The following is a 14,285-nucleotide window of genomic DNA, read 5'->3' as shown; positions in this document are numbered from 1 at the left end:
ACCGCCTTTTGAAAACAGGAACATGAAGCCTTGCCTCACAAACTCTGATCCCAAGGGAATGAGCATGAGTTTACTAAATGAGCCTTTATGCCTTTGGGCACATGACTTATGAGTGGAACATGAGTCAAACATTGTAGAAACAATGCAAACTTTATGTAAGTCATTGTGAAGAAATACCATCTTGATGTATGCTGAGAGACTTATATAGACAGTCCTGTATTTCTTCCAGAACTCCCTATGTCAGGGCATGTCAGATCTATCTAATCTCTGATCAGGCACTGGATGTGATGTTCCTTGGCGAATGGCAAAAAGCCTAATGGTCCATAAATTAGTGGTGATTAGTCAGCCCTATTTAACGTGGCACACTCCAATGAGATGAAGGGTAATACAGAAATATCTCAGTCCACCTCAGAAACCCTCCTCCTGCTCCCGCAAACAAATTTTGTGCTTGCTAGCTGGGAACAGGCAGCTTCTGAAAGTGCATCCCAGTAGACTGGCAAACAAACCAACCCAGTGTGTGCACAGAAACCAATAATTGCTGAGTTAAGGTGGTTTTTTATTTATTTTTTTATTTATTTATTTATTTATTTTTAAAGGGGGCTCTAGGGCCTTGTTTTTAGAAATACCCATCAGGGCAGGCATTGTCCTCCTCTGTGTTTTGGAAAGTTCCTAACACATGGTGGGATACAATGGTACAATTTACTGCATTGTAAATTGGACTCATTAAAATCCATGGGAGCTGCAGGTATTTGGCATTTTTGGAAACCAGGCCCCTGGTCCTTTAAAGAGCATTTTTATAAATATATGCATGGGCTCAATTTTAAACTTTGGGGTTCCTAATAAAATGCCTATTCTGTATTTGGGCATTGTTGCTTGCTTACTTGGATGTCGTTTAGGTCCTTAAAACAGATAAGTGCCCAAATCCATGTTTGGGCACCCTAATTTAGATGTCATTTGAAATTTGTGTCTTTAATCTGTGGGTTCAATCCTGATGATTCAAGACTCCATCTCAACCTCCCAATTGACTTTGGGGGCAGGATCAGCCTGTTTAAAATCTACCTCTCCTGACTCTTCCTCTTATCAGAATATCTGACGAAGGGGATCCCTTTGTGTATTTAAATTGCAAAATCGTGCTGCAGGCTGATAAAGCTGTATTTCAGGTTTGGAAAGCTAATGCATTTTGAATGCAAAGTGAAAACATACTGGCTGCATTCCTGCTTGAAAAGTGCATGTGTGTGTACACAGGGTATATTACTTTAGGATCTACTGTATATACCCTGCAGTATTGCTGACCCCAAATGTTCAAAAATCACGTCCGGCTCGCACAAACTCATGAGATTGGCTTTAAAATAATAGATTTTTAGGTTTTTTGAGCCTTTAGGGTGCACTGGGGTCAAATTGTGAAGCTTTCTCCACAGACATGAGGGCTAGAAATTTACTTTTTCTTTAAGAATGAAGGCTGAAATCGCGACACATCCATTTGATGTTGGCAACATGCCATATCCAAGAGGGAAGAGCTGCCTTGTCTAGGCATTGTGATGCACGGTGCTTTTAAGGGGACAGCTCTCATTTCCCGGGGCTAAAATCCTGCAGAAAGCCCCTCTGCCCCACACCCTACTCTTGCAACCACTACAGCTGGCTCACCCCATCTGGGGTGACTTTTTTTATCCCCCTCTGCCCCTCCCTATTCCTGGGTTCCCCCCTCTGCCTTGTCTGGCAGTGCCTGTACCCCATTCTTAACCTCGGCTCCAAACCCCAGGCCCTGATTTTTATTTTTTTGCCCCTGGGCCCCTCTCCTTCCCCTGCCTCCAGCTGTTGGACCCTCCTCTACATTCAGTTTGGCCCCTGCTCAGATTCTGCCCATCCCTCCCCTACGACTTGCCCGTTTTACTCCCCAGGAACAGCTAGGAGCCCCTTGTCAGCCCAAAGGGGTGCAGAGTGAGGGCAGGGGTGATGTCGGCAGATCTCCCTGAGCATCCTCTGTTCACACCAGCAGGGTCAGTGACAGGTAACACAAAGCAGCAGATTGTATGGGGCAGCGGATGGAAATTTGACACGGGCTCCCGCATCCCTCTGTCCCCTCCCACTCCCCCGTCACTGGGCAGGCTGGCGTCACGCTCGCTGTAAACAATGGGAGCTGGGGGCCAGCTTTCCTGGGCACAAGGCCGGGAGTCCTAGTCTGCTTATCTTGGAGCAGCCCGGGACAAAACCATGTCCCTGCAGCCAGGGTGTAACCAGAAGGTACGGTTCCCGGTGGGGGGTTTGGGATGGGAAGGTCCCTCTTACCTTCCCTCCAAGTGGTGCACTCTCTGGGAGCAGGTGGCTGGGTCCCAGGCAGGCTGGGGTCTCTCCACTGGGAGAGTCTCCTGGCAAGTGTTGGAATGTTACTCCTCAATATTAACCTCTCCTGGCTGCAACCAGGGCTCTGGGGACCCCAGCAGCAGGCTTGGGGATCTTGCAAGGAGTGTGGACTCCCCAAAGCGACCCTGAGTTACTTCAGCGAGTGCAATTCATTTCCTTCTTCCACTGGGACCGAGTGACCCTGGTGATCATCAAGTCCATCCCAGCACCTCCTGGTTTCTAGTGATCAAGCGATAGCACTGCAGCCACCCTGCACCAGACCCTGCCACTTGGGGATTCCACATTCCCTGGGCACGGGGCTGACTGGCTTCTTCACAGGGGCCGGGGCTCCCACTCTCAGCCCCGGGTGACTGGGGCTCCCGCTGTTGGCCCTGAGGCTGCCTGACTGCCAGAGTCCTGGCCGCTGGGGCTGATGAACAGCGGGAGCTTGCCCAGGATTATTTAAAAAATAAAAAATAAAAAATAAAAATTGAGATTTGACATTTGAGAGCTCTTTTGTGAGATCATACGTCGGGCTTAATTTTACTTACAAATTGTGTCAATCACAAGGAATTCGAGAGAGTTGGCACGTCTGCCCCTGACTCTCATGTTGATTAAGATTAGGGGCCTGGAGCCCGAAATAAATCAGCTGATCTTGACAAGAGATGTCTTGTCACTTCTGCTCATGTATGCAATGTAATGTTGCCTTTGGCCAGATAACCTAACCAGCTTTGTGCAAAAGCTATCAAAGGTAGGTGAGCAGAGGCGATCTGCACAGGGATTATTTCTCCCTCCTTCCACCTGCCCTGGCATGCTTGTGGGGAGAGGACTGCAGTTGACTGAATTTGCCTTACAGTTGGATACTGGGCATTTCATAATCCCACCTTCTAAACAAACTTGTTTTCCAGTACTTCTACGTGTCTGGTAGCTTTTCGGTAATGGGTAGTTCTATATCTTCAGTTCACATTTGCCCTGGCCATTAAATTACTCTCCTCTTTTCCCATCCCCCTGCAAATCTTCAGCTTCCTCGGCCCCCTGAGATTTTGATGAATAAACAAGATCTGGATCTTTGTGACTGCAGTGTCAATTGGGAGGCCCTCAAATTTGGAGTAACTCTTTGTCAGTGCAGTTACAGCTAACTTTCCCCAGTGTCTGTGATCAGACTCTGGCCCCTTAAAAGGGGGAAATGGCAGCTGGCAGTAGAAACTTGCAGGTGCGGTTATGTTTCTGATGAGACATTTTATTTTGTTTCTCTTATTTGCACATCTGTATAACCTGACTACAGTAAAGTTTAGGTTTACTTTAAGATCTGCAGATTCCAGGTCTCTTCCATCTTTAACTATTGAAATCCTGTTCGTAGGTTATTTGCCCAATGGTATTCACGCAGTGGAAGCAATGCTGGCTGCTGCGAGTATTGGTGCTATTTGGAGTTCAACTTCGCCTGATTTTGGAATTAACGTAAGTAATCTCAGTATTGCCCATTCCATGGAACCCTGCCTAGTGCAGATGGTGGTTAGATCTGGGATGCATCTGTTTAGAGTTGACTGAAGATGTACATGTTCCATTTGTTTACTGCTTCTGCCATCTTGTGGCAAAACCCCAGAAAACTAGATTTCCTTCCCAACTTGAGAAAGGAAACTGATTAGGCTGAGACTTTTCAAACTGCCATGGAATCTGGAAGCCCAGTTTCCATTAATTAAAACAAACTAGGTGTTCAAGTCCATGAGACGGTTTTGAAAGTTTCCGCTTTAAATTGCTCATTTCCAAATCAAGCCTGGGTTGGTAGTGTGCAATAGTTGTTGCTGTCTGACTGCTCGTTTGCCATGTTACATGAATTGGTGCTTAATTCACTCCATAGAGAACAGATCACAACAAGCACCAAGTGGCACCACTTGGTGACCAAGTGGCAGGCCAAAGATTGAATAGGCTATGGAAATTGACAGTCTTCCTGGTGTCAAGGTGGCCTCTCCAGAATATGACTCCAGCACATCAACATTGTAAGAATATACTGTGGATGGTATGAGACCCCTTCCTGACCTCATCTCTCAATCAATTTATGCCCTGAAACATGCAGATCAATATCCCTTATGCTAGCTAGGATAGCTTACAATTGCAGAAGCTATTCCTATTCGTAGATCTAATCGTTTTTTGAATTATACTGAGCTATTTGCCTGCAATATTCACTGCCACGGAATGGTTTTGCAAGTGTTTATATGACAAAAGAAAAACCAGTATCTACTTTCTTCCAGTTTTTTTTTTTTTCCTTTCTGGTTTTACTTTTATCCTGTTATCGTAGAATCATAGAAGATTAGGGTTGGAAGAGACCTCAGGAGGTCATCTAGTCCAACCTCCTGCTCAAAGCAGGACCAATCCCAACTAAATCATCCCAGCCAGGGCTTTGTCAAGCCGGGCCTTAAATCCTCTAAGGATGGAGATTCCACCACCTCCCTAGGTGCTTCACCACCCTTCTAGTGAAATAGTTTTTCCTAATATCCAACCTAGACCTCGCCCACTGCAGCTTGAGACCATTGCTCCTTGTTCTGTCATCTGCCACCACTGAGAACAGCCTAGCTCCATCCTCTTTGGTTAAAGGCTTCTGTCAAATCCCCCCTCACTCTTCTCTTCCCAGAGAATAATTAGCTGCAGGATGGGACCAAGAACCATCAATCCAAATGCTAAAAAAACCCACTGGCCCTTCTATTGGGAGAAAGAAGGAACTCTTTTTGGTAGATGGTCCTTCCCTATATCAGAGCTGCTCATCTTCCAGAGGGCTGACATTTGAGTATTAGTATTAAGGATTTTGGAGTTAAGTAGCAAGACTGTGGTTTTCAAAGTGATGTACAGAACTTTAGCTTTAAACGATCAAGGATGTCACATAGAGATCCCACATCTAGAAGAAGCAACGAGAGAATATAGCCAGGATTGCAATGATCTTCATATGCCTGCCAAACAGTAACTAGTGCCATTAAGTGTTGTTGCAGAGGATAGAAGTCAGGCCAAGACTTCTCACACCAATCTCCTTTGGGAGGTGCTCTGAAAGCTAACAAGTAGCCAGTTTCTAACCACTTTGCTGTCTCAGCTTCTGTGCCACAGCAGAATCCTGTGGCTTTCTAGTGCTAAGTGCTATATCTTGCACTCTGCCTCATGTTTGTAAACGGCTTGAAGATCTTTGGCTGGAAGGAGCTGAATGAATGTGAAGTATTATCTAGGATAGGATATCTAAGACACCCCCCTGTGTTGGGCTTGGCCCTTTCTCCCTTTATTTTGCACACCAGCTGCTTAGTTTCACTTCCTTTTTCCATCTGATTGAGGAATGGCTCGGGCAGTACACAACTTGCTTGTGACCTCTCCAGGAGCTTGCAGTTAATACTTTGTCATTCTCTTGTGCTCTTCCTCTGACGAGCTTTAGAGGCATTGTTGAATTAAGTCTCAGGACACCCCTTTGAGATGAGTATCAACCCCATTTTACAGGTGAGGAAACTGAGGCACGGAGATCAAGGGACTTGCCCAAGGTTGCTCAGGAAGCCTGCTGCAGAGTCAGTGTTAGAACCCATATCTCCTGCTTCAGTCTGGTGCTTTAACACTGCCTTAATGAGCAGGGGTTTATTGGCTTTTCACCTGAGTCTAACCAAGTTTGGAGCTTTCTGCAGCACCAGACCCCTGTCTTTTCTATTGACTCCTTTATTCCTTTTAAGGGAATTATTACAAGAGAACCTCCTTTTTGTTTCCTCAAGGAGGTGAATCACTGAGACACCAGCAGGGCTTGTGCAGTTGGCAGCTTAGGGGTGTGCTTTTGTCTATCAGAAATGCAAACCCAGCTGCCACAAAATAGATGAACCTCTTCTTACTTCTGTGGGTTGCCAGTGACTTTGAACACAGTATCTTAGTGGGTGTCTAGAACTAAATGCCTTTGCCTGGACAGGTGTCTTTCTCAAACACAGTCCATATGCTTTCTGGGTTCTGATTTTATTTAACCTAGAAATGAACAATAATGAAACATAAAGTTCAGTTCAAACCTTCCTCTGGGGATTGGCCCATCCTAGTGCCCAAACTCTAGTTCCTCTCTAAAGAGCAACTCTGCATATATAAAGTTATTTATTTGTTCGCCTATCATCTAACTCAGTGACTTAGCAGAACCCCTTTAACTCTTTCCCAGTAGGATCAACATCTGCCAACAGGGTGAGGTGTTTCAGCCTAACATGGCTAATAAAAATGTAGGGCTGGAAGGGACCTCAGGAGGTCATCTAGTCCAACCCCCTGCTCAAAGCAGGACCAATCCCCAACTAAATCATCCCAGCCAGGGCTTTGTCAAGCCTGACCTTAAAAACCTCTAAGGAAGGAGATTCCACCACCTTCCTGGGTAACCCATTCCAGTGCTTCACCACCCTCCTAGTGAAAGTTTTTCCTAATATCCAACCTAAACATCCCCCACTGCAATTTGAGACCATTGCTCCTTGTTCTGTCATCTACCACCACTGAGAACAGTCTAGATCCATCCTCTTTGGACTCCCCTTTCAGGTAGTTGAAAGCCGCTATCAAATCCCCCCTCATTCTTCTCTTCTGCAGACTAAACAATCCCAGTTCCCTCAGCCTCTCCTCATAAGTCATGTGCTCCAGCCCCCTAATCATTTTTGTTGCCCTCAGTGGACATAAAGAGCAATTGATAACTCTTCTTTAAAAGAGCCCTTAATCTAGTTGACAACTGTTATCAGGTTCTCTCCCACCCCCCGAGTAATTTTCTCAAGTCTAAACATGCCCAGTTTTTTTTAACCTTTCCTCATAGGTCAGGTTTTCTAAACCTTTTATTACTAGAGTCCTGCAAATCTGTGGATAACCACATCCGCGGATGCAGATATCCGCTGATCATTTTTGTGGCTAGTGGATCAGATACAACTGCGCAGGGCTCTACTCACTGGCAGTGCCTGGCCAGCGGTGTCCGGTTCAGGCAGCCCGTGGGGCACAGAGCGCTTGGGGCATGGGGCTCGGCAGCAGGTTGGAGTCGGGGCTGTCTAACACCAGCTTGCTGCACCGCTTCCTGTCCAGCAGTGCCAGCATCCCCACCATGGCCCAGCCCGGCAGCACTGGCTGGGCTTCCAGTCCTGGGCCTCGCCTGCCAGCTCCTGGGCAGCAGGACTGGTCTGCAGCCACGGGGATTGGAGCGGGTGGTGCCCCACCCGTCTGCCCCACTCTGATGCAACACGTGCTGCTGCCGCTGTGTGCCATCACTCGTGAGCCCCGGGCAGCAGAACATGATGCAATGCCCCTTCCCCTCCGCTCCTCCCCACCCCATGTCATCCCTCCTCAAGACCTCACCCCTGCACTGCCCCTTACCTCCAGTCCTCACCCTCGTGCTGCCTCTTCCCCGCAAGACTCCACTGCGCTCACTCGCTCCTGCCTCCCTTCCCCTCCTGCCTATCACCATCCCTTGTGAGACCGCTCACTGATGCGGATACAGATAAAGGACAGCTAGCAGGTCAGATTGCGGGTTGATCCTGACGGATCCACATTTTTGTATCTGCGCAGGGCTCTATTACTTCCATTTCTCTGGGCTTCTCTAATTAGTCCATATCTATCTTAGTGTGGCCCCCACAACTGAACACGGCACTCCAGCTGATGCCTCACCAGCACCAAGTAGAGTGGGACAATTATCTAGCATGTCTTACAGCTGACATTCCTATTAATATACCCCAGAATGAAATTAGCCTTCTTTTCAACTGTTTATATTTGCCTTTTTTTGCAACTGCAGTACACTGACTCCATTTGTGATCCACTATAACCCCCAGATCCTTTTTAGCAGTACTACCACCTAGCGAGTTATTCCCCATTGTGTAGTTCTACATTTGAATTTTTCCTTCTGAAGTATAGTACTTTGCACTTGTCTTTTATTGAATTTCATCTTGTTGAAGTCTGACTAGTTATCCAATTTGTCAGTCACTTTGAATTCTAATCCTGTGCTCCAAAGTGCTTGCAACCCCTCTCAGCTTAATGTCCTCTGCAAATTTTAGGAGCATATTTTTCATTGTGTTATCCAAGTCATTAATGAAAATACTGAATAGTACTGGATGTAGGACAGACCCCAGCAGTATCTCATTAGATTCATTTTTCTGTCTCCCCTCCCCACCCCCTCCAGTTTGACAGCAAACCATTGATAACTACTCTTTGAATATAGTCTTTCAACCTGTTGTGCGCTTACCTTGTAATACCTTCATCTAGGCCACTCTTCACTCATTTTGCTTATGAGAATGTCATGTGGAACAGTGTCAAAAGCCTTATTAAAATCAAGATCTATCCAGTCTACAGCTTCCCTTCCCGTCCCATCCACTTGGCCAGTAACCCTGTCAAAGAAGGGAATTAAGTTTGGCGCGCGCGCTTTTTTTTTTTTTTCTTTTTCTTTTTCCCCTTGACAAATCTATGTTGGCTATTACTTATAACTCTCTTGTCCTCTAGGTACTTACTAATTGTTTAATAATTTGTTCCAGGTAGTTGGGTTGACTGGTCTGTAATTCCCGAGGTCCCTTTTTTCTCCTATGTTTGCCCTTCTCCAGTTCTCTGGGACCTCACCCATCCTCCATGAGTTCTCAAAGATAATGGCTAATGGTTCTAAAATTGTTTCAGCTAGTTCCTTAAGTATCCTAGGGTGCCTTTAATCAAGCCCTGCTGACTTGACTACATCTAGCTTATTTAGCTATTCTTTAACTTGTTCTTGCCTTATTTTTGGCTTGCATTGCTTCCCCCTTGTTAATAATTGCCACGTGTGTGTAGGGGAGAGGAAGTTTCTAGTTAAAGATGTGCATGTAGAAACTGAGCAACACTGCCAGTAAGATCACTTGCTAATGTCATAGTCTCTAATCTAATTCATCTTTAGTCTGGGCTGCAGGTTGGTTTTCCAGTAACATAGAAGGCACTTCTGATTTTGGCCTTTTGAATTTTGATGCACAGAGCCATGTTGAGTAACTATTGATAAGCTTGTGTTTGTAACTGCCTATCACTTTATCACAAGTCCTGACCGGCAATCTAGTAGGTGGGGTTCTCCTATATAAAATCCTATTGTAAGTATTCAGTTTTTGGGTGGAAGCTGTTTGTCTTTGCAGAATGAAACTGCTGCATAGAAAACACTAAAATCATGACATCACAGTTCTCACTTGGCACCTTTAAGCAAGTTGTGACCTTCATTTTCTTATCCACTTTAAGGCATAAACTCCAATCTTATGGGATTGGAAACTCGTCTCTAGCACATCATGAGCCATACTAGATGCAAACCACAATGGTAATACAGGAATATTGAGTCCCTGTTCATTCTTACAAGATTTTTAGATTGAAAGTGTTATGGGGCAGAGACTGTTGCTTGTTATATTCGTATTGTAGAAATCACAATGGGGACCAACCTGGTTAAGTGATTTAGATGTTACTGCAATATAAATGGTTAGTAATCATAGAACTGGAAGGGACCTCGAGACGTCCTCTAGTCCAGTCTCTTGCACTCATAGCAGGATTAAGTATTATCTGGACAAACCTGTCAGGTTTGTCCAACCTGCTCTTAAAAATCCCCAATGATGGAGATTCCACAACCTCCCTAGGCAATTTATTCCAGTGCTTGACCATTCTCACAGGAAGTTTTACCTAATGTCCGACCTAAACCACCCTTGCTGCAACTTAAGCCCATTGCTTCTTGTCCTATCCTCAGAGGTTAAGAAGAACAATTTTTCTCCCTCCTCCTTGTAACAACCTTCTATGTACTTGTAAACTGTTATCATGTCCCCTCTGTCTTCTCTTCTCCAGACTAAACAAACCCAATTTTTTTCAATCTACCCTCATAGGTCATGTTTTCTAGACCTTTAATCATTTTTGTTGCTCTTCTCTGGACTTTCTCCAATTTGTTCACATCTTTCTTGAAATGTGGCACCCAGAACTGGACACAGTACTCCAATTGAAGCCTAATCAGCGTGGAGTAAAGCAGAAGAATTACTTCTCGTGTCTTGCTTACAGTACTCCTGCTAATACATCCCAGAATGTTTGTTTGCTTTTTTTGCAACGGAGTTACACTGTTGACTCCTGTTTTAGCTTGTGATCCACTATGACCCCTAGATCCCTTTCCACAGTGCTCCTTCCTGGGCAGTCATTTCCCATTTTGTCTGTGTGCCACTGATTGTTCCTTCCTAAGTGGAGTACTTTACATTTTGTTCTTATTGAATTTCATCATATTTACTTTAGACCATTTCTCCAGTTTGTCCAGATCATTTTAATTTTAATCCTATCCTCCAAAGCACTTGCAACCCCTCCCTGCTTGGAATCGTCCACAAACTTTATAAGTGTACTCGCTGTGCCATTATCTAAATCACTGATGAAGATATTGAACAGAACCAGACCAGAATGAAGCTCTGCAGATCGCTAAAAGTATCGCACTGTTGTAGTGCTCAATAGGTACTAGAGTGCACCATAATTCCATTTTCTTGTTGAAAAAACAATCTTTTGTGCAATATGATTAAAAAACCTCTACACCTTGTAATGACCAATCTGTTCTACAGATATTTTCTGCTTGGTCTGAAAATGACAGAGTATTTTCTTTGCAGTGTCATTTGATCTTTCATCTGGGGGAAGAGTGTTCATTTTACTTGTTCTACAATGTACAAATGTGTTTCTCTCCATGCTGATGGGCTATTTTCAGTGCCCAGTTTAAGTTTTTGTGATATTTTTTTTAACCAGGCTTAGCCTTGGGATATCTGTACCATCAATATCACTTATGCTTCTTCTGTTAGTCAAAGGCTGGCAAGTATCAGGGGGTAGCCGTGTTAGTCTGTATCTACAAAAACAACAAGGAGTCTGGTGGCACCTTAAAGACTAACAGATTTATTTGGGCATAAGCTTTCGTGGGTAAAAACCTCACTTCAGATGCAACCGAAGAAGTGAGGTTTTTACCCACGAAAGCTTATGCCCAAATAAATCTGTTAGTCTTTAAGGTGCCACCAGACTCCTTGTTGTTTTCAAAGGCTGGGTTGTCTCAAATTCAAATCAAAGTCTGTGGCCTTGTGATAGTCAGGGAAGTAGCAATATCAGTTTCCACCCAAAGGGTAGGTCTTTCTCCTTCCATGTGTTCATGTAACTCCATTTAACACAATTTAAAGTTTGCACACCTGCATTTTTGGGGTGGAACTGTGTGGTTCGAAGTAACTTGTAGCTTTCAACAATATTTCATAATTAAAGGTATATGTTTGTTCTGTGAAATTTGGAGATCATCTTGCATTGCTCAAACAATCAATATTTTATAGCCCTGCATTTCATAAATCTTAAGCAAGCCTGGAGGAAACCTGTTGCCGGAGGCAAATAAAACAGAGAACTAAGGGGTTCCCTCCTGTGCGGAGCCCTTCCCCCCTCCTTTCAACACCCTCTGTGGGCCTTCTGTTTGCCTCCAAGGTATAGCCACAGGCGAAGGGGACAGTTTGGCCCATGCATATGGACATAAAAGCATAAGTTCAGATCTCACACTGAGAACTGTGTGGACAGACCCTTGCAGGCAGCCCCTTGAAGTCAGTGGGATCCCATGCAGGAACAGGAGACCACCTGCACAGTTCTGAGTACAAGATCTGAGCGTAGGAGAATACAAGCTAATCCTAATGCATCTGGGCTTCCTTGAGATTTGATCCCTGCTGAGCTATCTGGTTGGATTCAAGTCCCAGGATCACCAGTGAAGCAAGTTCGATCTACATGTATTCTCCTTCGTGGGTAAGAACCTCACTTCTTCAGATGCAAGTAGAAGTGAGGTTCTTACCCACGAAAGCTTATGCTCCCAATACTTCTGTTAGTCTTAAAGGTGCCACAGGACCCTCTGTTGCTTTTTACAGATTCAGACTAACACGGCTACCCCTCTGATACTTGACATGTATTCTCCTTGCAGAGGAGGGCTTGGGGTGATCTGATCTCATCCTGTCATGAATCTAGTCCAGCGGGTTAGCGTGGCCCAGATAAGACCCCCCCTCCCAACTTGTAATTGTCTGTCTTAGATTTCCACTTCCCTCTCTCCCCTCCCCCCCCCCCCCAACTCCTCCTACACAGGTATTCTGTCAGTCTTCGTTTTTTTTAAACTTTTTTTTTTAAGACGCTTGTTTAGACACTGTATTCAGTATGGGAGACAGCGGTCTTTAGTGTGTGTGCATATTACTAGGACGCTTGAGCAATTCCTGGAAAACACTGCAAACAAATCAATAAGATGGCAAACTGATTTGAGACTGTCACAGACTTGGCTGTAAGCTCTTTGGAGAGCGACTTGAATGTTGTAATGTAATTAAATCAGCATGTCTGAATCTGGGTCTTCTCAACAACGGATGCTTTAGATAAGTTTCTTGAAAACCTGTGTCATGTCACTGGAGTGAGACTGGGGATTTTTCAACTAACTCAGTGGCTAGGACAAGAAGCAAAGGGCTTGAATTGCAGCAAGGGAGGTTTAGGTTGGACATTAGGGAAAAACTTCCTAACTGTCAGGGTAGTTAAGTACTGGAACAAATTGCCTAGGGAGGTTGGCGGTTTCTAAGAGCAGGTTAGACAAACACTTGTCAGGGATGATCTAGATAATACTTAAGCCTATCTTGAGGGTAGGGGACTGGACTAGATGACCTCTTGAGGTCCCTTCCAGTCCTGCAGTTCTATGAAGCTTGAATGTATTGAGTGTCACCTTTTCTCTCCCCTTCTTCCTTCCACTTCCCTGAGAAACACACCTTGATGCTTTTCTGTGTACCAGAAAACTGCTTTTCTTTAATTGATAGCCCAGAGAGTCGATAAGTGACTGTTACTAGGACAACTTGTGGAGTCAGATGAGAGTAGAATTTAAAGGAGACAAGGAAATGCTTATTGCCCAAAGTGCAAGAGGAATGTCTGCAAAACCCACGAGCAATATCTGAACTAAAGGGGAAACTCTCTCTGTTGTGGAGAACTGGCATGAGGATGTCTGCACCACCATAAGCCCTATGGCAGGGATCTCCAAACTCAAATGACTACAAGGGCCACATGAGGACTAGTACATTGGCCCGAGGGCCGCATCACTGATACCCCCCCTGCCCTGCCCCCACGCCACCCCTTCTGTGAGGCCCCGCCTCTTCTCCCCCCCATTCCAACCCTTTCCCCCAAAGTCCCCACCCCAACTCTGCCTCCTCCCTGCCCCTATTCCAACCCCTTCCCCAATCCCTGCCCTTGCCCCACCTCTTCTCCACCTCCTCCCCTGAGCACGCGGCGCTCTGCTCCTCCCACCTCCCTCCTGGAAAGTGCTAAGTGCCGCCAAACAGCTGTTTGGCGGCGGGAAGTGCCTGGAGGTAGGCAGAGGAGCTGTGTGTGTGTGTGTGGGGGGGAGGGTAGGGAGGGGGGCGGGGAGATTGGTGGGTTGCAGCAAATAACTCCATGGGCCGCATGTTTGAGACTCCTGCTCTATGGTGAGGCTGCGTGGACATTGTAGACGTTATGCAGGACAGGGTCTCTGCACGCCTTCTGGAGGTTGCATACCAACCCTGACTAGGCCAGCATGGAGAAAATACGGAGTGGGAAGAACTACAAGATGCCCAGTTATGATCTTGCTCACATCAGTCTTACATGAGAGTAACTCCATGGACTCACTCCTGTTCACACTGGCCTGAGAACAGAATCAGTCCAAGTTTATCCTCAACTGTGCAGATCCAGTGGCTCAAAATCATCCTTCTGGCCTTGGAATTAATGAATCCGCATAGGGACAGTTGCTGGTGTTTTGCTGCAAAGGATGAAATAGTAGGCTTACAGGCTGTAGTCCTGCAGCTATGCCTGCAGGTTGAGTGGGTGAAGTCTCTTTTTCCCAAGCCCACACAGAGCTTAATTACTCTGGCTTTATGCAGGAGGAGGAGGGGACTTCCAGTTTACTGTAGTGGTCTAATTAGATTTCTACTTCAGTTGGTCTGGTCCCAAAGGCTGGTTCTGTGTAGGAGACTTGT

At 45.5% G+C, this 14,285-nt stretch overlaps 1 protein-coding gene across 2 annotated transcripts in view; it reads left to right on the top strand.

Moving 5' to 3' along the window:
- AACS (acetoacetyl-CoA synthetase) overlaps nucleotides 1-14,285 on the top strand; it is a 61,235-nt gene that overhangs the window by 18,446 nt on the left and 28,504 nt on the right. For both annotated transcript variants that reach the window (XM_065417809.1, XM_065417808.1), the window contains exon 5: nucleotides 3,701-3,798. In XM_065417809.1, the coding sequence (XP_065273881.1) occupies nucleotides 3,701-3,798 (98 nt within the window). The remainder of the gene's footprint in view (nucleotides 1-3,700; nucleotides 3,799-14,285) is intronic.

This window comes from Emys orbicularis, chromosome 16 (genome assembly GCF_028017835.1).
Source record: "Emys orbicularis isolate rEmyOrb1 chromosome 16, rEmyOrb1.hap1, whole genome shotgun sequence".
NCBI lineage: Eukaryota > Metazoa > Chordata > Testudines > Emydidae > Emys > Emys orbicularis.
This window is presented reverse-complemented; position numbering and strand designations above follow the sequence as displayed.